The sequence below is a fragment of the Cucurbita moschata genome, unplaced genomic scaffold (genome assembly GCF_002738365.1).
Source record: "Cucurbita moschata cultivar Rifu unplaced genomic scaffold, Cmos_1.0 Cmo_Scf00002, whole genome shotgun sequence".
Classification (NCBI taxonomy): domain Eukaryota; kingdom Viridiplantae; phylum Streptophyta; class Magnoliopsida; order Cucurbitales; family Cucurbitaceae; genus Cucurbita; species Cucurbita moschata.
This window is the reverse complement of record NW_019268518.1, coordinates 6,401,905-6,424,268: the sequence shown is the minus strand read 5'-3', so window position 1 is coordinate 6,424,268 and position 22,364 is coordinate 6,401,905. Positions and strand designations below refer to the sequence as shown.

Genomic DNA, 22,364 nt, shown 5'->3' with positions numbered 1-22,364 from the left:
TATACTGTGACATCCCAGTTAGTTGGAGAAGGGGAGGAAACAATTATTATAGAGTGTAGAAACCTGTCTCTAATAGACAATTTTGTTTATAAGAGTGAAAACTTCTCTCTAACCAACGTCTATTTTTAAACGTGAATATGAAGTGATGGAAGACATTAACCAATTTACTACCAAGCCTGAGAGTCCTTACAAAACCAATAAAAAACACTCTTCCCTAGAAAAGTGATAAATATTTATTGCTTTTAATATCAAAGTAGAATTAAATCATAATCCCCAAATAGAAACCAATCCATTTTTTATTAGAGAGAGAATTGGATGATCCTTGGTGGTTGGTTGTGGATTGTGTCAGCTCCACAGTTCCATAGCTTCCATGGACGAAGAAGAAGTTTAAAGAGTACACTCTTCTCTGGAAGACCCTCCCATTACTTTGCCTCTCAATCCCCATCTATCGTCGCCGGCCCTTCCTCTCTATTGGGTTGTTGGAATACAACGCCGTCTCTGATTTTGCCGCCTCTGTTTAGAGTTCGTCTTCAGGTTAGTAATTAATCTTAGTGGAAGCATTTTACAATCTCCCTCTTTTGTACCGATTCAATGACGATATTTGAGTGAGGAACCATTTCGAAATTGTGAAATTAGTCTTGCTCTTGCTCTTGCTCCCTTGGGTTGATTTGTTTATCTCTAAATTTAACTCTTAGAAATGCAAGTTCTGGCATGCAATACTCCCCATTTCTTGGGAAGGCGGGAATTATGCTTTGATGGCGTGTCTTCTGTTTCTCAACCCTCCACTTCAAATCCCACCACTGCTCAATCCATTTCCATTCAAAGGTTGTTTTTCTCTGTGCCATTGCATTATCTGATCAAAATTAATTGTCCATCGTGTACCTATTGATTCGGATTCATATGTTTTAGTTCTCAGTTTGTAATTTGCTTAGCTGATTATTCAGGAGTGCGGGCGATGAGTCTGGGGATCTGGGTTCTGTACTTAGCAGCAAATTTCTTTTCACAACTCGGCGGACGTTATTTGCTAGTTTGTTCCTAAGTTCTTGGGCATATCCTTCAAGGTACTTTTCTCACAGCTTTATGCCCTGCTCTATGAAGTGCATTTTGTTCACGATTGGACGCGTCCTGTTATATTAGTTTCTTGGTCATCAAGAGATGTTTTCTTTCATAATGTCCGTGAGTCTCCGAGCTGCTTGCAAGCTCCTAGCTATGATTTTTCAGGGAATAGTGGTTGTGACAGTTGACACACATTCTGTGAGATCCCACATTGATTGAAGAAGGGAACGAAACATTCCTTATAAGGGTGTAGAAATTCTCTCTAGTGGACGCGTTTAAAAGCATTGAGGGAATCCCGGAAGGGAAAGCCCAAAGAGGACAATATTTGCTAGCGATGGGCTTGGGCGGTTACAAATGGTATTAGAGCCAGACACCGGCCTATGTGCCAACAAGGATGCTGGGCCTCCAAGGGGGTGAACTGTGAGATTCCAAATCGGTTGGAGAGGGAAACAAAACATTCCTTACAAGTGTGTGGAAACTCTCCCCAGTGGATATGTTTAGAAACCTTGAGGGAAAGCCCAAAGAGGACAATATTTGCTAGCGGTGAGCTTGAGTTGTTACGAATGGTATCAGAGCTAGACACCGGTCGGTGTGCCAGCTAGGACGTTGGTCCCCCAAGGGGGTGATTATGAGATCTCACATCAGTTGGAGATGGGAACGAAACATTCCTTATAAGGGTGTGAAAACTCTCCCTAGTGGACGCGTTTAAAAACCTTTAGGGAAAGCCCAAAGAGGAGAATATCTGCTAGCAGTGAGCTTGGGCGGTTACACATTCTCGATCTCTAATGTCATCTTTTGTCTTTTTTGTAAGTGAAGCAAACTTGTCAAGTTTCATGTACAAGTCTTCCAGTCAGCATGGAATGTACAAAATTTTGATTGAGGGTTCTAAGAAGCATAGTTCTTAATTTAAACCAAGTAGCATTTATAGCCTCACGTCTGTTCATATTTGATGTACTTGTGACAAAATAACTTATTTATAACAAAGTTGTGTAGTGTATTTACAGCTCAAGCTTTGGGAGATCCATCTGTAACCATTGAGGAAGTAACTCCCACTATTTTCCCTTCTGGAACCCTCTTCCCTACAGAGGTTTTCTTTTAAACCCTACTGATTTGTTTTCGAACTTCGTTGTCCTTGTTATTTGTAATAATGTATGAACAAGAATTATGTGATTGACAGGAAAGAATTGTCCAACTGTTCGAGAAAAATACGTACTCTGTCGTCAATATTTTCGATGTAACTTTGCGACCTCAACTTAACGTAACTGGCATGGTTGAGGTAATCTAGCAATAAACTTATGGTTCGTGTTGTTCTTGGCATATTCCAAGCGGTTTATCGTGTTCTTATTTTGATAACCTTCGTGTAAGACCAAATCATTACCGTGCCTATTTGCAGATTCCTGAAGGAAATGGTTCGGGAGTAGTCTGGGATGATCAAGGACATATAGTAACAAATTATCATGGTGAGAGGTCACCAAATACAGCAAAAAATAACTACATTGAGTTACTTACAGATTGAATCATCTAAATTTTGCATTGTTGTTTACCAAAACATGGCATTTCTAATGTTTCATGTAATCAACTTTAGACTGTGATTCAGAAAGAAGTTCAACATATCCTCATAGCCTTTGCTTTTTATTACTAAACAGTAATTGCTAGTGCTCTTGCAAGAAATCCGAGTCCTGGGCAGGTTGTTGCACGTGTTAATATTCTCGCATCCGATGGGTGAGGACACTTGAAGTTACACAAATATACTATTTTCATGAACAACAGGTATTTACTTTCTCAGTTTCTGTGTTTGAATAGGATACAGAAGAATTTTGAAGGCAAGCTCATTGGTGCAGACCGTACAAAGGATCTTGCTGTTTTGAAGGCAAGGCTTCTCGGCTTTAAATTCTTTTGCTTCACGGTTTATCCAAGAATGTGCAATTTTGGATGATTATTGGTATCTCTGATCAAGTTTGGGCTGAGTCTTTTATTTGTGAATTATCATAGCTCATCCATTCTCTGATTTGTCTGGACATAAAATCCCTCAAAACTCCCATCTTTTGTTCCTTGTTTTTTCATATTCTGAATGATCCTTGGTTCTTATATGAAATAAAATTCCTCAAAAGTCTAAACAAGTATGAGATAAACGCCCGTGTTCTTGCAGGTGGATGCCTCAAATGAGTTGTTGAGGCCAATCAAGGTGGGGCAGTCATCTTCTCTTAAAGTGGGGCAACAATGCTTGGCAATTGGAAATCCTTTTGGTTTTGATCATACCCTCACCGTTGGAGTCATTAGTGGACTGAACCGTGACATTTTTAGTCAGACTGGTGTCACCATTGGGGGCGGAATCCAAACGGATGCAGCTATTAATCCTGGGAATAGGTTATTCTGAGATTTCATCATTCTTTCTCCTGGGAAATCTTGTCTGTCTTATTATTCCTTTCTTTGATTGATGAAAGTGATACCACCTTATGTATTTAATGTTGACATCAAGAAGCTTAAGTTTTCCTGTATCTTTGACAGTGGAGGTCCTCTACTTGACTCGAAAGGGAACTTAATTGGTATTAATACTGCTATTTTTACTCAAACAGGTAAGCTCCCTCTTTCTTCAGCCAAGTTTTGATTCATTATTTTTAACACTTGGTTGCATTCCTATTCCTGCCATAACAGCTCAAGGCCACCGCTAGTAGATATTGTCATTTTTGGGCTTTCCCTTTCACACTTCCCCTCAAGGTTTTTAAAACGTGTCTACTAGGGAGAGGTTTCCACACCCTTATAAAGAATGCTTCATTCTCCTCCCCAACCGATGTGGGATCTCACAATCCACTCCCCTTTGAGGCCCAACGTCCTTGCTAGCACATCGCCCGATGTCTGGCTCTGGTACCATTTGTAACAGCCCAAACCCACCACTAGCAGATATTGTTCTCTTTGGGCTTTCCCTTTCGAGTTTCCTCTCAAAGTTTTTAAAATGCGTCTGCTAAGGAGAGGTTTCCACACTCTTATAAAGAATGTTTCGTTCTCCTCTCCAACTGATGTGAGATCTGACAGTGACGATGTTTAGTTGTGATTTTCAAATTTTTCTTGCCCTACTGTTCAACAATAAGATTAGGGATGTGATTAACATTAGTCTGTTCTGTTATGGTTGCAGGAACATCAGCTGGGGTTGGTTTTGCAATCCCATCTTTAACCGTAGTCAAGATTGTTCCTCAGTTAATCCAATTTGGCAGAGTAGGATTAAGTTGCTAAACAAGATTCCACCTTGTCTTATTTCTATTCGATTTAAACAATTCATGGTTTAAGATTCTGATTTTTCATATAGGTAATTCGGGCTGGCATAAATGTAGATTTTGCTCCCGACCTGATCGCTAATCAACTCAACGTTCGTGATGGAGCTCTAATTCTACTGGTATACATTCCCCAGACTAATTTCTTTTCCTTCTAAGATGCATCAAGTTCGTCAACTTAAGATGAGTAATACTCTTTTCATTCATGATTTTTACTCCTCAGGTTCCTGCAAATAGTCCTGCAGCCAAAGCCGGACTATTACCCACCACCAGAGGTTTTGCAGGCAATATAGTACTCGGAGACATCGTCACCGCCATTGATAACAAGCCGGTGAGCTCTTCATTCTTTCCAAACAAATGTTGCATTTCCACCCTCTGCATTAAACTGGGAGATAGTTTCTGTCTAATTGCATGAACAACCAAATGGTTCTCTTAAGAATATAAGGTTCTGTATGTCTTTATAGGTAAGAAACAAAGCAGAATTGTACAAGTTATTGGATGAGTACAACGCCGGAGACAAAGTTATTTTAAAGATAGAGAGAGGAGGACAAAGTCTGGAGCTGCCTCTGATATTAGAAGAAAGTCAATAGGAAGTCGAAGGTAGCAGCAGAGTCTTGGGAAGAACATGCTAACCATTACAACATTCAACTCGGAATCAAATGGAGAAGTAGAAGAAGAAAAGCAATGGAAGCAAATGTTTTTGGTAAAATGAGGTAATCTTGTGTTATAGAATTTAAAGCTTTCTATGGAAAGTTGCTGAGTTGCATGTTTCAAATTGTAATTGGAAGCATGAAATGTGGTGTGTTTTGATGATGGGGTGGACTCAGCTTGTCCAGCTGAGGCATCAACTATTAGCTTGTGTTAGTATCAATGTAAATGTTCATGTAAAGATCAATATCAGCACGATGCGTCGTAATGGATCCAATTCAAGACTCAATATCATTCTCATGTTTAGTTTAGTTCTTGTTTTTGGACTATAAGAGCTTAAGTTCACTGATTGCAAATATTGTTCTCTTTGAATTTTTTCTTTTCGGACTTTCCCTCAAAATTTTAAAATGCATCCGCCGGGAAGAGGTTTTCACGACCTTATAAGCAATGCTTCGTTCCGGTCTTCAACCAATGGTAGTTTTATCTCTCTACGTATGTGTTGACTTTTGTATTATTATGGAATTTTATTGATAGGTTGATCCTCTCCTCCCTAAGGTAAGAGACAAAGTAAACGGTTGATACTTCCATGGTTGTTTTCGGGTCTTTTTCTTTTAGTGCTTCGAACCGACACCATTATAATTTATTATAATTTAGCATGAGTTGTCTTGAGAGTACAAGCCGAGTATTGTCATTATAATTGGGCTTCTGAAGGCCCAAAATGGGAGCAGCCCAATACAAGAAACACGTGAGCCCAATTCAGGATCCATGGCTTCTTTTAACGGAGAGTTAACGGCATATATTCGATTTTACTTTTTTATTGACATTTTTCCATTAAAAAGCTTGGATTGCTATTTTATTTTTTCTTATAAATAATTTAATTTTCTTTCTTTTTTTACTATTTAAAAAAAGAAAAAGAAAAAAGAAAATAGGAAACAAAAGGAGAAGAACGTTCGTCCCTCCATATAAATAGAGAGCAGCCGCCTTCACTCTGAAACTCCCACTTCATTAGCCGATTCCCGCTTTCTTTTTGGCCCCAAACTTTTTTATTCCCTCTCTGTTTTTCCCTCCTTTTTCTTCGCTTCATCTTCAAGTTAGGGTGTTCCTCTCCCCCAACTAGGTTTCCGCCGCTAAAATGGTCGCCGAAAAGGGTAAAAAGTCCAAGCCTGCCGACAAGGTTGAGGACGACGGGTCTGATCATATTGACGTCGAGCTCGTTCAATGTATCGAGAAGTTACAGGAGGTTCAAGACGAGCTCGAAAAGGTCACCTCCTTTCTTCTCTCTCCCTCTCTTCACTGTTGTTTCCGTACATGTATGACAATAGGTTTTGGTTTGTGCATGCATTTTCCTGTTACCACTGTAAATTAGCGTTTTCTGCTCTTTAATTGTGTTCTTGGGGTTCATATTTTGATTCATGGATATATTAGCTCAATTACCTAGGACGATGGCTTTTGTTATTGTTTCCTACTTTTAATTCTCTTGCTTCTTTAACTGGTGTCTGTTAACCGATTTTTCCTGCCTTTTGGACTTCTTACATATTTATTCTGATGAATATGAGGTGGTTTTCCAAATGGTATTTGACCGAGACTCGCATGGATTACAGAGCTTTTGGTAATGCTTTCTGAGTTGAAGTTTCAAACGGGTGGAACGGTGTGATTTATGCTAATTTCGTTGGCTTCTGATTCTTCTACGGAATACGGGTGGTTTAGGCGTTTTGAATTATGCTCATGTTGCATTGACGGCATTCCTGGTTCCAATAATTTGTCAACTATCAAGTTTTACCCTAAATACTCTGAGCTAAAAGTTTGAGGCTGTGAATGATTTAAGCTATTTAAATTATTCATTAACACTCTTTATCCTAAAATTTTTATATTTTATGCTAACTAAGGATGCCCTATGACATACAACAAAGACATTTAAACCTGTCTTGAGTGAAAAATAAGATTTTTACAAGAATTTCTATGTAAGATCTATCTTGTTCAAATCTCGTGCTAAACTACCACTTTATTTCGATCTTCTCTCAACTGTTTGAAAGTACTTGGAACTTCTGGGCCCTGAGCTATATATCATTGCTAAACTACCACTTTATTTCGATCTTCTCTCAACTGTTTGAAAGTACTTCGAACTTCTGGGCCCTGAGCTATATATCATTGACTTTCCCTCAATTCCTTGTTTTTAGTTGGCAAGGATTTGACTCTGCCAAAATTGCAAAGAATTAGGGTGAATAGCTCATCATATTCCGCAAGCGTTCACTACTTGAATGTTGTTGTGATTTTTAAGGCAAGTTATATATGAAACGGATACAAGGACACAAGTAGGTCGAATCATCTTATTACTATTAAAATGACGCAATCTTATTACCTAAGTACTAAATAGAGATACTATTTTGATAGAATTTAACCACATGCCAGATTCTTCTTTCTCCTGATGGTTATGTTTCCCCTTTCTTTTTCTGTTATGCATTTATAGGGTTGAATTCAATTCTCTCAAACATCAATCATATCTCTTCTTCTTTGTTTCATACTTTCCTAACATGAGGCGATACATGTAAAAAGCTTGAGATGTAAGCAATGAAAATAGAATCATAATGTCCAACATGGTATATGTCAACATTTGTGTACTTTATTGTTATTAAATTTATATGTTTACGTCTAATTGGGCAATATTTTCTATAAGTTCATGCTAGGGAATTATATCTTGTATTTAACTTTTCACTCCATCAATGAGAAGTGCGTTTCCTTTCAGGAAAGAAAAAGAAAAAGAAAAAAAACTTGGATGGAATAATTCCATCGAACAGACTGCCATTGAAATTCTTATTCACATTGATTGGCTCGTTTTATTTGTTTATTTATTTGCCAAGGAGTGGTTTAATGTGTTGTGTACAATATCCAGATGTAGATTTCCCACACCCCCACCATGTTTTCTTGTTGAGGTTCTTGTTCTTTCTTTCATTTACCTTACTGAACTGTTGCTTCTTATCAAAATACATACATATTTATTCAACCCCAAATATACTTTAATAAAAACATTTAGCAAGAATTCAAAATTTCATTGTCTCTCTATGTTAATATTCCTTTCCTGCTTTCAACTTTTGCAAATTAGTCAGGTTAGTAAATATATATATAATTTTTTTTTTTTTTTCTTTTTTGCAATTTTTTGAACTTTTTTGAACTTTTAAGGAGAAGAGTTCCATGTGTTTTATTTCAATTAATGTTAGATATGACTCCCAACTTCTGTAGAAGCTCCTCCCAATTTGAGGTTATGAATGGTCCAGTGTTGGGTCAAAGGATCTGAGATCTTGTTTAGTCTTCAAAAAAAGAGTGTAAATCTAGGACTTGATAGGCAATGTGTACAAGACGTTCACCATGGTTATGTTCTGCCGATGCCTGATCCATTTGGCATGAATGCAATTTCTTATATATAATTCAATATTCAATAAATAGACTGGATCTTATTCTTGTACCTCTGGCATCCAACAGGTTAATGAAGAAGCAGGTGACAAAGTTTTGGAAGTTGAACAGAAATATAATGAGATAAGGTGGCCTGTTTATGTGAGACGGAATGAGATTATCAAAACGATTCCAGACTTCTGGTTAACTGCTGTGAGTGATCTGTTTATTTATTGACGTTTTACATCTTATCTTTTGCAGCCACTTAGTTTATTTACTTTTTTTTCCTTTGGTGCACATGCTTGATTTTTGCAGTTCTTGAGTCATCCTGCACTTTGTGATCTTTTGTCGGAAGAAGATCAAAAGGTTTGTTTCTTTAATCTATTGAATCTCTGATTGTGGCTTGGGTGAAAAATGAATACTTCTGCAACTTCTTTCTATTTCCAATTTATTTTGAAGTCCTAATTCAAAGTGGCTTTTGATTCTGTAATGATCAACTGCAAACAAATATATACTCTCGTAACTGTTGATCTCTTATTCTTGTTGCAGATATTTAGGCATTTAGATTCTCTTAAAGTGGAGGATCAGAAGGATGTAAAGCTGGGTTATTCCATCATACTTGTAAGCTTCATCTAACTTGTTCGACTTATGCTAAATCTGTCCGTTTGCATCATTCACATGTTACATTTTTTTTTGTCCTATTTGGTATCTTCCCTCAATTGCAGAATGTGATAATGATCTGTCACTAAACTGCTTAAAATTGCAGAATTTCAATGAGAATCCTTATTTTGAAGATAGAAAACTAGAGAAGACATATACATTCTTTGAAGACGGGGCAATTAAAATTACTGGAACAACAATCAAGTGGAAGGATGACTCGGTAACAGTTATATCTATGAAAACAATAATTTCTGTGGTTTCTTAAATCAGATCAATGATCTAATAGTAAATTTTGAAGGGTGCATCAAATGGAGTAAATGGTGAGAAGAAAGGAAAGAAGCGACCCTTGATTGAAGACAGGTGCTTCTATACCCTTACAAATTTGATTCCATCTTAAACAAACTAAAAGTCATAGAACCTCAAGGTTTGACAATGACATCATATATTATAAATTAAAAGGGGTTCAATTCTGCTATATCCTCTTCTGATATTGTCTTTTCTTTCTTTTTTTTTCTTTTTTTTTTAATACCAAAGAAAGAGGGCTTGCGGGAGAGAATATCTTAAATTTAGTTCATTGATTCTATTTCTTGGTGAACACAATTGAATTTAATATGTAACTATATTTTTTCTTATAAAAAACAGATAAATTTATTCACTACATTGAAAACAAAAAACCAAATCTGCAAGCAGTTAGTTTCTTTTTTTTTTAAAAGACTCTCATTAAATCAAATAAATTAGGTATTAAATGAAGACTAATTTTTTCTAACTAGACATCTATCCTATGAAAAATAGAATACCGTAAATATTTTAATGTATTATTTTATAAATAAGATCTAATTTTCTAAAAATAAATTTCAAAATTTTGAAATTCTTATGGGTGTGCTACTAAGCAATGCAATTATTTTATAGGATTAATGAAATTGTTTTTTTTTATATTCTTCAAGTATATAATAAAGGAATAGTTCTGTCAAATGCATTTTAGAATAATATCATTTAAAAATTACTAAATCCGTACATTGCTCATAAAGTTTAATTAGTATATTAAAAGGTATTTAAGGAAGTAACTTCTGATTTTTAAATATGTGCTAATTTAATGTCTTACCATTATCCAGCTCCTTTATTGCAATGATTTCTGCTTTTAAACAATGAGTTTTTTTTTTTTTTGTCGAATAGAAAAGTCAGTTTAATACCACCCTTTCACTCTTCTCTTCTTACTGTGGTTTATTGTTTTAATTTCAATTTGTCATATTTACTCTCTATATTGCTCACCAATAATTTACGTATGCAGCTTCTTCAGTTGGTTTGGTGAGACCAAAGAAGAAGATATCACTGAGCTTCATGATGAGGTGTGTATGAACATTTTCTTGCCCCATGATTATGTAAATGCTCAGCTTGTTAATGTAATAAGGTCTAATCTGTTAGTTTGCTGTGTACTCTTGTTAGTTGTTAACTAGTATAATTCGCTTTCTAAGTCATTTAAAGTGCTTCTCCAATTAGATAGTACAATGGTTCAAACCTCGTGGTGATAAAAACTTAGATAATATAAAACTCATTCCAGCTTCTCTTTTAATAATTCGATGCTTTTGTTTGTACTTATGTGTGTGTGTTTTTTTACTTAAAATGCAGGTTGCGGAGATAATTAAAGAGGACTTGTGGCCCAATCCTTTGAAATATTTCAACAATGTAATTTCCTCTGTCTTACATAATTTTACCTATTCTTTGAGCACTCATCAAGCTCTGTTGCCAAGGGGTTTCCCCCACTTTGTAGTATGAAATACCAATATTTCCATCATAGTGTCTATGGGATGCATCTTAATCTAACAATTGAAACTTTAAGCAAGTTAATAGTGGTAGTTTTCTTAGGCCTTGTACATTCATTTCCAAGGTGTTCTATCTCGTTTTCTCTGATCACTAACCACTCTGTTCGGAACAGCTCTTAGCTCTCATGTTTGTTTTTTGGTAGAATGGTTGGATTGGGGAGGCCCCATTATTGGTTTCTTGAGCCTAGTTTTCCATGTCTCTATCTTTGGGTTCCCTTCTTTCAGTTGGATCTCCTATTAGTGTTTCCAGAAATCTTAACAGAGAGGAATCCCTCTTTTCTGAATGAAAGGGTGTAGTAGGTGCATCTCTCACTCACCTAGCCAAGAGGTTCTACTTTTATCGATTTTTTTTTCCCCCGGGGGGTGGGGTGGTGAAGGTGGCCAAGAAGCTGAGATTATTTGAGAGGTATTCTGTCTATCATATCGGGCAGCTTGGAAATACCTAATCCAAAAAAAAAAAAAAAAAATCTAATCGAATTTTCATCATTTTTTGGGGATTTTGTTCGAGATCAGGGTGTTGTGAATTTCATTACCTTTTGGTTGCCTCCTCTTGTTTCTGGACATTCATCTTTCTATTATGGATAATTAGGTTCCTATTTATAGTCGTATTTTAAGTTTTTTTTTTTTTTTTCCATTTTTTGGGGCATTCTCGTCTTCTTTTGTTGTTCTAATGAAAATTTTGGTTCTACCAAGGAGGAAAAATGAGGGGCTTTCTAATTTGTTTACAGGAGATTGATGAAGATGAAGAGGACTCTGATGGAGAAGAGGAGGAGGAGGTAAACAAGATTAAGTTTCACTTTCGCCATCTTACAACTGCACTCAAATTTATGGATGTTATTTTGAACCCATTTGAATGTGTCTTTGGCGTGTCACTATTTTGTTTGGTGATTTCTGTTCTTGCCATTCTCGAATCACTCAGGCATGCATCTTTTCGACAATCATTCCCAAGCCTCCATCTAGTTTTCTAAATGTAATGGGGCATTTATTTGTAAGCTTCTGAAGTATTGTAAGTGGTCCAAACCTAGGCGTTTTGCAACTTCACTGTCGCTATTTACTTAGTCTAAATCTAGTGTTTTACTGCTTCATTGTTGCATAATTATAAGCTTCTGAAATATTGAAATATTGTTGTACATGATCTTAATCATCTAGTGTTTTGCAACTTAATCGTGGCTTAAACTGTTCTGTACATATAGACTGGCTAAAAGTTCAGAAGTAATGGTTCAAACTCTGGTTGATGTGTGTAGGAAAACGGAGATGAAGATGATGATGATGATGGCGAAGAGTGAAACGTAGAGAACAAACACAGTAGAGAACCCCCCATAGGTACTCCTATCTTTTCTTTTTACCAATTTCCATATTACGTAGGATATCTATTGTTCCAATCTCTGATAAGTACTGTTGTCATATTTATACCTCAAATGTGTTATTTATCTTCTAGTCTATTTTTGGCCTCCCCTTCCTCATCATTCAATACACAGCCCAATCCTTTCATGAGAGATGCTTCTATTTTCCAGTTCTTATCTGAACATTTTTGTAGACTATTTCTTACAATATTGTTGCCTGAAAACGATGTAGATGGGTAGTATTTGTCTGAATCATGAGATTGCTAAATTTTCCAGTTCTTATCTGAACATTTTTATAACTGGATGTGTTTCTAAGAGTAGTGTCCAAAATATCGCTTGAAATTTTATAGTGCTTGTGGATAAAGCCTATAATTCTCAGTCATCCTTGAAAGTTTCATCGGCTTTATCTACAAGTACTATAAAGTTTCTAGCGATATTTTGGACACTACTCTTAGAAACAAATCAAGCCGATAATTCATCTACTGCCACGGCATATTCAAATCAAAAGCATCTTAGAACCTACAGAATTCTGCTTTTGTTGATTTGATTATGACGTAGCAGTAGATGAACATATGGGGGCTAAATATATGTTTTTGTGGTTAGATAATCATTCATTTTTGAAAGTATAGTCTCTACCAACCTTGCTTTCCAAATGGTTGCGACACAAGAATCATCCAAACGACCTCATAGATTTTCTTACGGCCATATCTTAATCAACAAATTAATTATTATGTTTCTTTTTATAGAAAAGAAAAAGTACAATAAATGAGTATGACCATAATTTAGAATTGGGCCCCACAGTCCACTAAGAAATGATTCACATGCATTGTTTGATGAAACAGTAGTCCAAAACTATGTATTGTGCTTTACAAATGACATATGGGCCTCATTTTCCCCACATCTTTGGGCCCATATTGTTTGTTGTTAAAGTTCTTAGTATCAAGACAGGACAGCCCATGTCTCTCCTTCCTTTTTTTTATTTTTTTATTTTTAAATTTTGGTCGATTTTAGTCGAACTTTTTAATAGGCAGACACGTCTTGTATTCATTATTTGATGAGTCGATATTTATGTGAATGAGTGTTTCAGAAAATTCAACTCTAAAATTGATATTTGCAGTTCAATTGCTACATATAAATATTTGAAAACATTGATTCCTTTTTTCCCTTTAGATTTGTTTTTAAAACTTAGGGAAATGCGAGATTTTGTCTAAATCGGCTAATGATTGTTGAATACCAAAAAGAAATATAAAGAGGGTCAAATGTAAAATGATGAATTAGATTAAATTAAATTGAAAATATTTAATTGAGAGAGAAGTTTGAACATGCGAGTAAAGGCAGCCAGTTTGTGGCAAGAATAATGATGATAATCTCGCCGCAAAGCTAAGAATATTAAAATAAAAAAATATATATATTACGGTAAACTAGGGAGCATAATTACGGTTAGGATATGGTTTTTTATTTAATTAGCTTAAATTTTAAATAATCATAATTAATGTGCGCAAACCTTGCTTTATCATGATTTCCAGGAAACTTTGGGACCAAAGTTCAACTCAGGTTTGTTAACCATTTTTTTAAAAGTATATGATATGTAATCTACAATATATTATATGATATTTGATAAATAATATATCCTAGTTTGTAGTATATAGTATAAAGTATATTTATGATCATACATTAGTTGAGAAGATTAAGATTAAAACTAGAACAAAACAAGTAAGGAAGTTCAAAAATTCAAGTAGAAATATTTAAATTTAAGAATTATAAATTATATAATATATTTTTAAATGTGATATTTGTATTACATAGAGGATCATTTCCAATAAATTCATGACCAAGAAAGGAAATAATCCTTTTTTCTAATTTGAGAAAAAAAAAACCAAAACTTTAAATGATACCTATATAATAATAAATATACCACCTATAATAAACAATATACTTATTAATTAAATTGTGAAGACCAATATGATATTTTAAGCTACTTTATGCATGTATTAATTATGATTTCAAGATATCAGGGAAATCAAATCATTAAAATTTAAATTTTAATACTCCATATATATATATTTTTAAAGCTCTATTAATAGATATTGTGTCATGTGAGGTTAAGTACATTATTTGAAGGTTGTGTGCATTTTTAGATTTTGGCAACTATAATTAGCACTATTTATAAGGAAAAAAAAAAAGTTGGACATGAAGTTCAAGGATGAAGAAGATCTATGATGTTCTTGTGATCGTCCCTCTAGTAATAGGTCAAATCTACCTTATCTAAAGGAAAAAACGATCCAAGAACAACTCATAAAGAAACAATTTTTCAACTTTGGATGTTTTTAGTGTATAGATAAATTTGAATGTTTTCTTCTAGTAACTCTATTAATATGACCACTTTATGATTCAAATCATTCCCGTGAAACACATGTGAGTCTCCTCATAAATCCGTTAATTGAAAAGATAAATATTTTATAAGACGATCATGATTTTGAATCTTTAGAAATAAAAATAATAATCGAAGATGGAAGGAGAAGGGGGCATACACATGAAAACCAAAAGAAAAAACTTCAAAGAAAAAACATGAAGTTATGTTAAAATTACTTAACAAAAAAACAGATCTTTATGTTCCCAAAAGTGAATACAAAGCTGTCTAATCCACCTTTTTCTTAATCTTTTTATTTATTTATTAATCATTCAAATTAATTACCCTTTTTTTGTTATTATCATTAATTGATTAATCAAATTTGGTAAACATGTTGTTACTTACATAATGATAGTAATCAATCAATGTGTTGTCACCAAATTTGATGTGAAGGCTGTCTTTTTAATTTTAATTATGTCTATATCATGAAATTTGGCATGCTCCTAAAGGCTTCCTTTTTATTCTTTTTTATTTTTTTGCCCCATAAATTGCTATTAATTAATAAAATAGTTAATGGGCTTAGCAGCCCAATTTTCTTGGGCTCTACAAAGGGTAGGCCTCTTTTTCTTATTGCTCTCTAAATTTAAAATAGAAATAGAAAAATATCTTTTTTTTAATTATATATATATATATATGATGTCACCTTTCATCACTTTGGAATTTTATTTTTTATGGTTAAAAGGTGAAAAATAAAATTGGAAAAAAGGAAAAGAGAAATGAAATTGAATATTGAGGCGTATGATTTCCAGACATTATGACATTTGCAATGCATGCCTGAAGCATAAGTGACAAAAGACCATTTACGCTGTCTACCTAACTTTTTTGGTTTTTTTTTTTTTGACCTTTTTATTATGGGTATATATATTAACCCAGTTTGCTATTAATTTTTTATTGAGATCCTACGATATCTAGAGAGGAGAACGAAATATTTCTTATAAGAGTGTGAAAACCTCTCCTTAACGTACATGTTTTAAAATTATAAAGCTTACAGTGAACTTAAACTATTATAATAAGTCTCGGTCGGATCCATCTTTTTAACTTAGCAAACTAAATTGAATTTGTTTTGTTTTCAAAAAATTCTACTCGAGTCAATTATTTGGGGGATGAGAATGAAAAATAAATATAAAATATAAAATATATGGATAAAAAAGTTTGGAATGGTTGTGCAATAATGATAAAGAAAGAGGGCTTGAATGCAATTTCAGGATAGTGTAAGTGAGCTAACGTCACTGTCGTGTACTTCTAATCTCGATTGTTAACCACTCAGAATGCCACGTGGCACCGTTTCCATTTTTATTGAAAAAAGTAAAATATTTTTTTAATTTTTTTTAAGAAAGGATATTTTAAAACTCGAGTATTTAGCTAAAGAATAAAATAAAATAAATAAATAAAAAATAATTCGAATATTGAAATATATTGGAGGAAATTATAAGAGGCCGTTTGTGTGCAAGTTGACGAAAATAAAAAATAATAACTCATAAAAATTCATCCAAATAATGAAAAAAAAGATGGAATGAAAGTTTTTTTTTTTTTAAATCAGAAATAATACAAAATATTATATTATTATATATATAGATATCGTCTTATTTAAGCATTAAAATGTATTGGTTAGAGAGAGATTTTCACACATTTATAAAAATGGTTCGTTATTAGAGATATCGTCTTCTTTCAGTATACGTCGAACGAAGTCGACAACTATATATATATATATATATATAATTTTTTTTTGTCGTCTCAAATAATTTTGTTAAAAAAAATATAATAATAAATTTAAATTTAAAAACAAAAATAGTTTAAAAAAATGTCCCCATCTCTCTCCCTATAAGAATTCACTCCTCCCACGCACTTGTTCCTTCAACTCTCGTCTTCTCCATCTTTGACCACTGGTCAAACTCTCTCTCTCTCTTTCTCTCTCTTCTTTCCTTTTTCCGCCGGCGAAAGAACGGAGCTCTGCCGTGGAGAATGATAAGACACAGAACTCTGGAACAATCTCAAAAAAGCAGCCAAAACGACGCCATTTCCCTTCACATCTCTCTGCAATAAACCAATAATTCATTTCTCCTTCTTCCTCCTTTTAACTGATTCATCCTTCTTTCCCATCGTTTTTTTTTTTGGGTTTGTCCAATGGCGGAGCCAGTAGCAGAGCCCAAGGCGTTGCCGGAGCCCGAAAAGAAGAAGGAACAGAGCCTTCCTTTTCTCCAACTCTTCGCTTTTGCTGACAAATACGACTGGTTTCTCATGACCCTTGGCAGTTTAGGCGCCGTTGTCCACGGCTCTTCCATGCCCGTCTTCTTTCTCCTTTTCGGTGAAATGGTCAATGGCTTCGGCAAAAACCAGTTCAATTTTCACAAAATGACATCGGAAGTCACTAAGGTTTTAATTTCATCCCAAATCCTCTGTTTTATGATTCTTGTCTTTTATAGATCTCAGATCCGATTATTTTACTCTGTTCTTTCAATTTGCAGTATGCTCTGTATTTTGTGTACTTGGGTCTCATTGTCTGTTTCTCATCCTACGCTGGTAAGTAAAAACTCCTCTGTTTTCCCTTTCGAGAACCCAAAAAACAGAGCATTTGATTGAGCTTGTCGGTGTTTGGATACAGAGATCGCATGTTGGATGTACACAGGGGAGAGACAAGTGAGCACATTGCGAAAGAAGTATTTAGAGGATGTTCTGAAACAAGACGTTGGATTCTTCGACACTGATGCAAGAACAGGGGATGTTGTTTTCAGCATCTCAACAGACACCCTTCTTGTTCAAGATGCAATCAGCGAAAAGGTAATTCCTTTTTCACTTTTTCTTTCTAAAATGGAGAAAAATCTAATGGTGTCTAGTGTGGGGGCTAAATGGGTTACTTCATTCTGCAAAATACCCATCTGGGTAGTTGCTATTTCATTAATTAGAGCAACGTGCGTACGTTAGAAAAATGGATCATAACATGCGCCGCCACAACACCGCCATTAAACCAGGAATCAAATCTTTCTTTTTAAGGAACTGGGTTTGATTTTTGTGTAGGTGGGGAACTTCATTCACTACCTCTCGACGTTCTTGGCTGGATTGGTGGTGGGTTTTGTGTCAGCATGGAGGCTAGCACTGTTGAGTATAGCAGTAATTCCAGGCATAGCTTTTGCTGGTGGTTTATATGCTTATACTCTCACTGGACTCACTTCAAAGAGTCGAGAATCATATGCCAATGCTGGCATAATTGCCGAACAGGTAAAGTTCTTCGTTCAAGCAGAATCACGTGGATGTTTTTTGTTTTCATTGGAAAATTTCCAAACAACATGACATGATTTGTTTCATAAACATGTTCCCAACAGGCGATTGCTCAAGTTCGAACTGTTTACTCATATGTTGGGGAAAGCAAAGCCCTGAATTCGTATTCAGATTTGATTCAGAATACGCTGAAAATCGGATACAAGGCAGGAATGGCCAAGGGGTTAGGCCTTGGGTGTACCTATGGCATTGCTTGCATGTCTTGGGCTCTTGTGTTCTGGTACGCCGGTGTGTTCATCCGAAACGGCCAGTCCGACGGTGGGAAAGCCTTCACTGCTATATTCTCCGCCATTGTTGGCGGCATGTAAGTTTCTCAAGAAAACTAACGATTTAACGATCTATTACAAATGGGTTCTTTTTTTAGCGCTGTTTTGTGTGATGCTATAGGAGTTTGGGGCAGTCGTTTTCAAATTTGGGAGCATTCAGCAAAGGCAAGGTAGCTGGGTACGAATTGATGGAGATAATCAATCAAAGGCCGTCGATCATTCAAGACCCATTAGAGGGAAAGTGCTTGGGTGAAGTTAATGGAAACATTGAGTTTAAAGATGTCTGCTTCAGCTACCCTTCAAGACCGGACGTGATGATCTTCAGGGATTTCTCTATATTCTTTCCGGCGGGGAAGACGGTGGCTGTCGTCGGCGGTAGCGGTTCCGGTAAAAGCACCGTTGTCTCTCTCATTGAAAGATTCTACGATCCCAATCAAGGTAAATTTACAACCATTGGATATGATAGTGCTACAATGGTGGTGGATGGTTTTGATTTACTCTGTTTTTTTTTTTGAAAAACAGGGCAAGTTCTTCTGGACAATGTGGATATTAAAACTCTGCAATTGAAATGGCTACGTGATCAGATTGGATTAGTGAACCAAGAACCGGCTCTGTTTGCAACCACCATATATGAAAACATTCTCTACGGCAAACCGGACGCAACGACGGCGGAGGTGGAAGCTGCCACGGTTGCAGCCAATGCTCATAGTTTCATCACAGTCCTGCCCAATGGCTACAACACCCAGGTTGGGGAAAGAGGATTACAGCTCTCCGGTGGGCAAAAACAGAGGATAGCCATAGCCAGAGCAATGTTGAAGAACCCAAAAATCCTTCTCCTGGATGAAGCCACTAGCGCCCTCGATGCAGGCTCTGAAAGCTTAGTTCAAGAAGCTTTAGACCGATTAATGGTGGGAAGAACAACAGTGGTGGTCGCACATCGATTATCAACCATAAGAAATGTCGATTCAATTGCAGTGTTACAACAGGGGCAAGTCGTCGAAACAGGAACTCACGAAGAACTAATCGCAAAACCCGGAGCATATTCCTCATTAATTCGCTTCCAAGAAATGGTTCGAAACAGAGAATTCTCCAACCCATCAACCCGTCGATCACGATCTTCACGGCTAAGTCATTCGTTATCGACAAAATCATTAAGCCTCCGCTCCGGCAGCCTTCGAAATTTGAGCTATTCGTACAGCACAGGCGCCGATGGTAGAATCGAAATGGTCTCAAACGCCGAAAGTGACCGGAAAAATCCAGCCCCTGATGGCTATTTCCTTCGTCTTCTTAAACTCAACGGCCCCGAATGGCCGTATTCAATAATGGGCGCAATTGGGTCTGTTCTATCTGGTTTCATCAGTCCAACATTCGCCATTGTTATGAGTAACATGATCGAAGTCTTCTATTACAAAAATCCCTCCGCCATGGAAAGGAAAATCAAGGAATTCGTATTCATCTATATCGGAATCGGAGTTTACGCAGTGGTGGCTTATCTAATTCAGCATTATTTCTTTACAATCATGGGTGAAAATCTAACCACCAGAGTCAGAAGAATGATGCTCGCAGGTAAGAATCAATCCATAAAATCTTTTAAACTTATCGAACTTTTTCAAAGCTACGAAATCCTCTGTTTTTTTGTTATAGCGATCTTGAGGAATGAAGTGGGATGGTTCGATGAGGAAGAACACAACTCAAGTTTAGTAGCAGCAAGATTGGCGACTGATGCAGCTGATGTGAAATCCGCCATTGCTGAAAGAATATCAGTGATTCTTCAAAACATGACTTCACTCTTCACTTCTTTCATTGTTGCATTCATTATCGAATGGAGGGTTTCTCTTCTCATCCTTGCAGCCTTCCCTCTACTGGTTCTTGCCAACATGGCTCAGGTAAAAAACACCTAATTTTTACTTCAAACCATACATATAAGCCTAACCCCACATAAAAAGATTAGGTTTTTAAGGAAGTTTTGATTGGAAAGGTAGGGCTTTTCCTGCATGAGTTGACCCTAAAGCCTAAAAAGGGAGGGGCTGCAGTTGGTGAATTTAGCTCTTAAGAAATGGGTCAGATTCTCTGAAATTTACTTTTTACAGCTCTTGGAATATAAACCTCTCTTCATCAACAACGCGACAAAGAACCTGAAATATTAAACTCTTACCATCTCTGTGCTCTGCACGTGCCTCTTCCCACTCCCTACACTCCTGCTCTGCACTAACTTCTGAAACAATTGCAGTGATAAACATTAAAGAAACAACTCTGAAAGTTCATAGCTTTTTATATATAAAAATTCCATCAAAATTTAAACTTTAGTGAAAAAAACCTCACCCTTTTGTTTTATGAAGTAAAATAATTTGTGGGTTTTGTTTTGTATTTGTATCAGCTTTTTCTTGGAGCCCAATGCCTATTTTTCCCTCGGTTTCTCTGTTTTTAATAGTTTTTTCCATTCAAACACCGACTCTTCTGAATCTTTGCAGTATTTTTATCAGTTGTGTTCTTTTTTTCTGATTCAAAGCTCCAAGTCTTGACCGTCTTTCTCTCCCTTGAAATCCGAGCTCTCTCGTTGCTCTCTGGCATTTGACAGATACCCATGTGAATATCTGCTTCAAATCCTCACTCCCCGTGATCTTCATTCATATAATTCATATAATATAAAGTTTTTGAACTTCCATAACAAAAAAAAAAGTGATTAAATCTAAGGGGATGGGGTTCGTTTTCAAACTATAGTACTGACCTCTGACCATTTGTCTTGTGTTGAACAGTAGTCTAAATTTGCGCATGCTTCTCATACAGTGAAAGTTAGGATTGATTGCTAAAGGACATTGCTTTCTGTAATCTATTAATGTCTTTGTCATTGTTCCTTTTTCCTTGTTTTGGAAAAGGAAAAATCCCCCCATGTTATGATGCTTTTATTCAGCTTGTTCTAAGTTGAACTTTTATAACAGAGTTTTTTATTGAAATTAGGCTCAAGTAATGAGAGAAGTTGTACATTATTGTTATGCAGCAACTTTCTTTGAAAGGGTTTGCTGGGGATACTGCAAAGGCCCACGCAAAGACAAGTATGATTGCAGGGGAAGGTGTTAGCAATATCAGAACAGTGGCTGCCTTCAATGCTCAAGACAAGATCCTTTCACTGTTTCGCCATGAGCTTAATGTTCTTGAGCGGCAGAGCCTTCGTCGGAGCCAAACGGCTGGCGTTCTTTTCGGCATTTCGCAGTTTGCTCTCTATGCATCTGAAGCTCTTGTTCTATGGTACAGTGTTCATTTGGTCAGCAATGGCGGATCAACATTCTCTAAAGTGATTAAAGTCTTTGTTGTCTTGGTTGTTACTGCCAATTCTGTGGCAGAGACTGTTAGTCTTGCTCCTGAGATCGTTCGGGGTGGTGAATCGATCGGTTCTATTTTCTCCATTCTTGATCGCTCGACGAGAATCGAGCCTGATGATCCTGAGGCAGAACCTGTCGAGAGACTTCGTGGGGAAATCGAACTTCGACATGTTGATTTCGCTTACCCGTCTCGACCTGATGTCATGGTGTTTAAGGATCTCAATCTTAGGATCAGGGCTGGTCAGAGCCAGGCGTTGGTTGGAGCTAGTGGATCAGGGAAGAGTTCTGTGATTGCCTTGATTGAGAGGTTTTACGACCCGATCGTCGGGAAAGTTATGATCGACGGGAAGGACATTCGGCGACTGAATTTACAATCGTTGAGGCTGAAAATTGGGTTGGTACAGCAAGAGCCAGCCCTGTTTGCAGCAAGTATTTTTGACAACATTGCATATGGAAAAGATGGAGCAACAGAAGCTGAAGTAATAGAGGCAGCCAGAGCAGCCAATGTGCATGGCTTTGTGAGTGGACTACCTGATGGCTACAAGACACCAGTTGGGGAAAGGGGCGTTCAGCTTTCTGGTGGTCAAAAACAACGCATTGCTATTGCTAGGGCTGTTCTCAAGGACCCCACAATCCTCCTCCTCGACGAGGCCACAAGCGCCCTCGACGCCGAGTCAGAGTGCGTGCTACAAGAGGCTCTAGAAAGGCTAATGAGGGGCCGAACCACAGTTGTAGTGGCACATCGCCTATCGACAATCCGGGGTGTCGACAGCATTGGTGTGGTGCAAGATGGGCGCATCGTGGAGCAAGGCAGCCATAGCGAGCTGATAAGTCGAGCCGAGGGGGCTTACTCGAGGCTCTTGCAGCTGCAACACCAACACATATGAAAGGGGAAGGGGGGGGGGGGGG

General features: G+C 36.5%; 3 protein-coding genes across 6 annotated transcripts in view; all 3 read left to right on the top strand.

The window, feature by feature from the left end:
- Positions 1-278: 278 nt before the first annotated feature.
- LOC111457871 (protease Do-like 8, chloroplastic) lies at positions 279-5,262 on the top strand. The gene is made up of 14 exons (XM_023100301.1): positions 279-534; positions 696-825; positions 945-1,061; positions 2,050-2,143; positions 2,234-2,332; positions 2,450-2,516; positions 2,703-2,778; positions 2,860-2,926; positions 3,206-3,423; positions 3,565-3,632; positions 4,190-4,269; positions 4,361-4,447; positions 4,549-4,656; positions 4,790-5,262. The coding sequence occupies exons 2-14, from the start codon at positions 698-700 to the stop codon at positions 4,913-4,915; spliced, it is 1,335 nt and encodes a 444-aa protein (XP_022956069.1). The 5' UTR covers positions 279-534; positions 696-697; the 3' UTR covers positions 4,916-5,262.
- Positions 5,263-5,926: 664 nt separating this feature from the next.
- LOC111457879 (NAP1-related protein 2-like) lies at positions 5,927-12,446 on the top strand. Of its 2 annotated transcripts, none has more exons than XM_023100320.1 (10): positions 5,927-6,234; positions 8,451-8,573; positions 8,676-8,726; positions 8,910-8,981; positions 9,127-9,240; positions 9,319-9,380; positions 10,309-10,366; positions 10,647-10,703; positions 11,569-11,613; positions 12,085-12,446. In XM_023100320.1, the coding sequence occupies exons 1-10, from the start codon at positions 6,106-6,108 to the stop codon at positions 12,124-12,126; spliced, it is 753 nt and encodes a 250-aa protein (XP_022956088.1). In that variant the 5' UTR covers positions 5,927-6,105; the 3' UTR covers positions 12,127-12,446. The 2 variants fall into 2 exon arrangements, with proteins under 2 accessions (XP_022956088.1, XP_022956081.1); XM_023100313.1 differs by having other exon boundaries at positions 11,569-11,616.
- Positions 12,447-16,434: 3,988 nt separating this feature from the next.
- LOC111457854 (ABC transporter B family member 19-like) overlaps positions 16,435-22,364 on the top strand; it is a 7,201-nt gene continuing 1,271 nt past the window's right edge. For 2 of the 3 annotated variants that reach the window (XM_023100279.1, XM_023100270.1), the window contains exons 1-9: positions 16,435-16,966; positions 17,059-17,113; positions 17,196-17,371; positions 17,609-17,809; positions 17,914-18,173; positions 18,257-18,573; positions 18,658-19,701; positions 19,780-20,021; positions 21,134-22,350. In XM_023100279.1, the coding sequence (XP_022956047.1) occupies positions 16,718-16,966; positions 17,059-17,113; positions 17,196-17,371; positions 17,609-17,809; positions 17,914-18,173; positions 18,257-18,573; positions 18,658-19,701; positions 19,780-20,021; positions 21,134-22,342 (3,753 nt within the window). In that variant the 5' untranslated portion in view covers positions 16,435-16,717 and the 3' untranslated portion in view covers positions 22,343-22,350. Of the gene's footprint in view, positions 16,967-17,058; positions 17,114-17,195; positions 17,372-17,608; positions 17,810-17,913; positions 18,174-18,256; positions 18,574-18,657; positions 19,702-19,779; positions 20,022-21,133; positions 22,362-22,364 lie in introns of all 3 variants that reach the window. The other variant, XM_023100288.1, reaches the window with a different exon arrangement.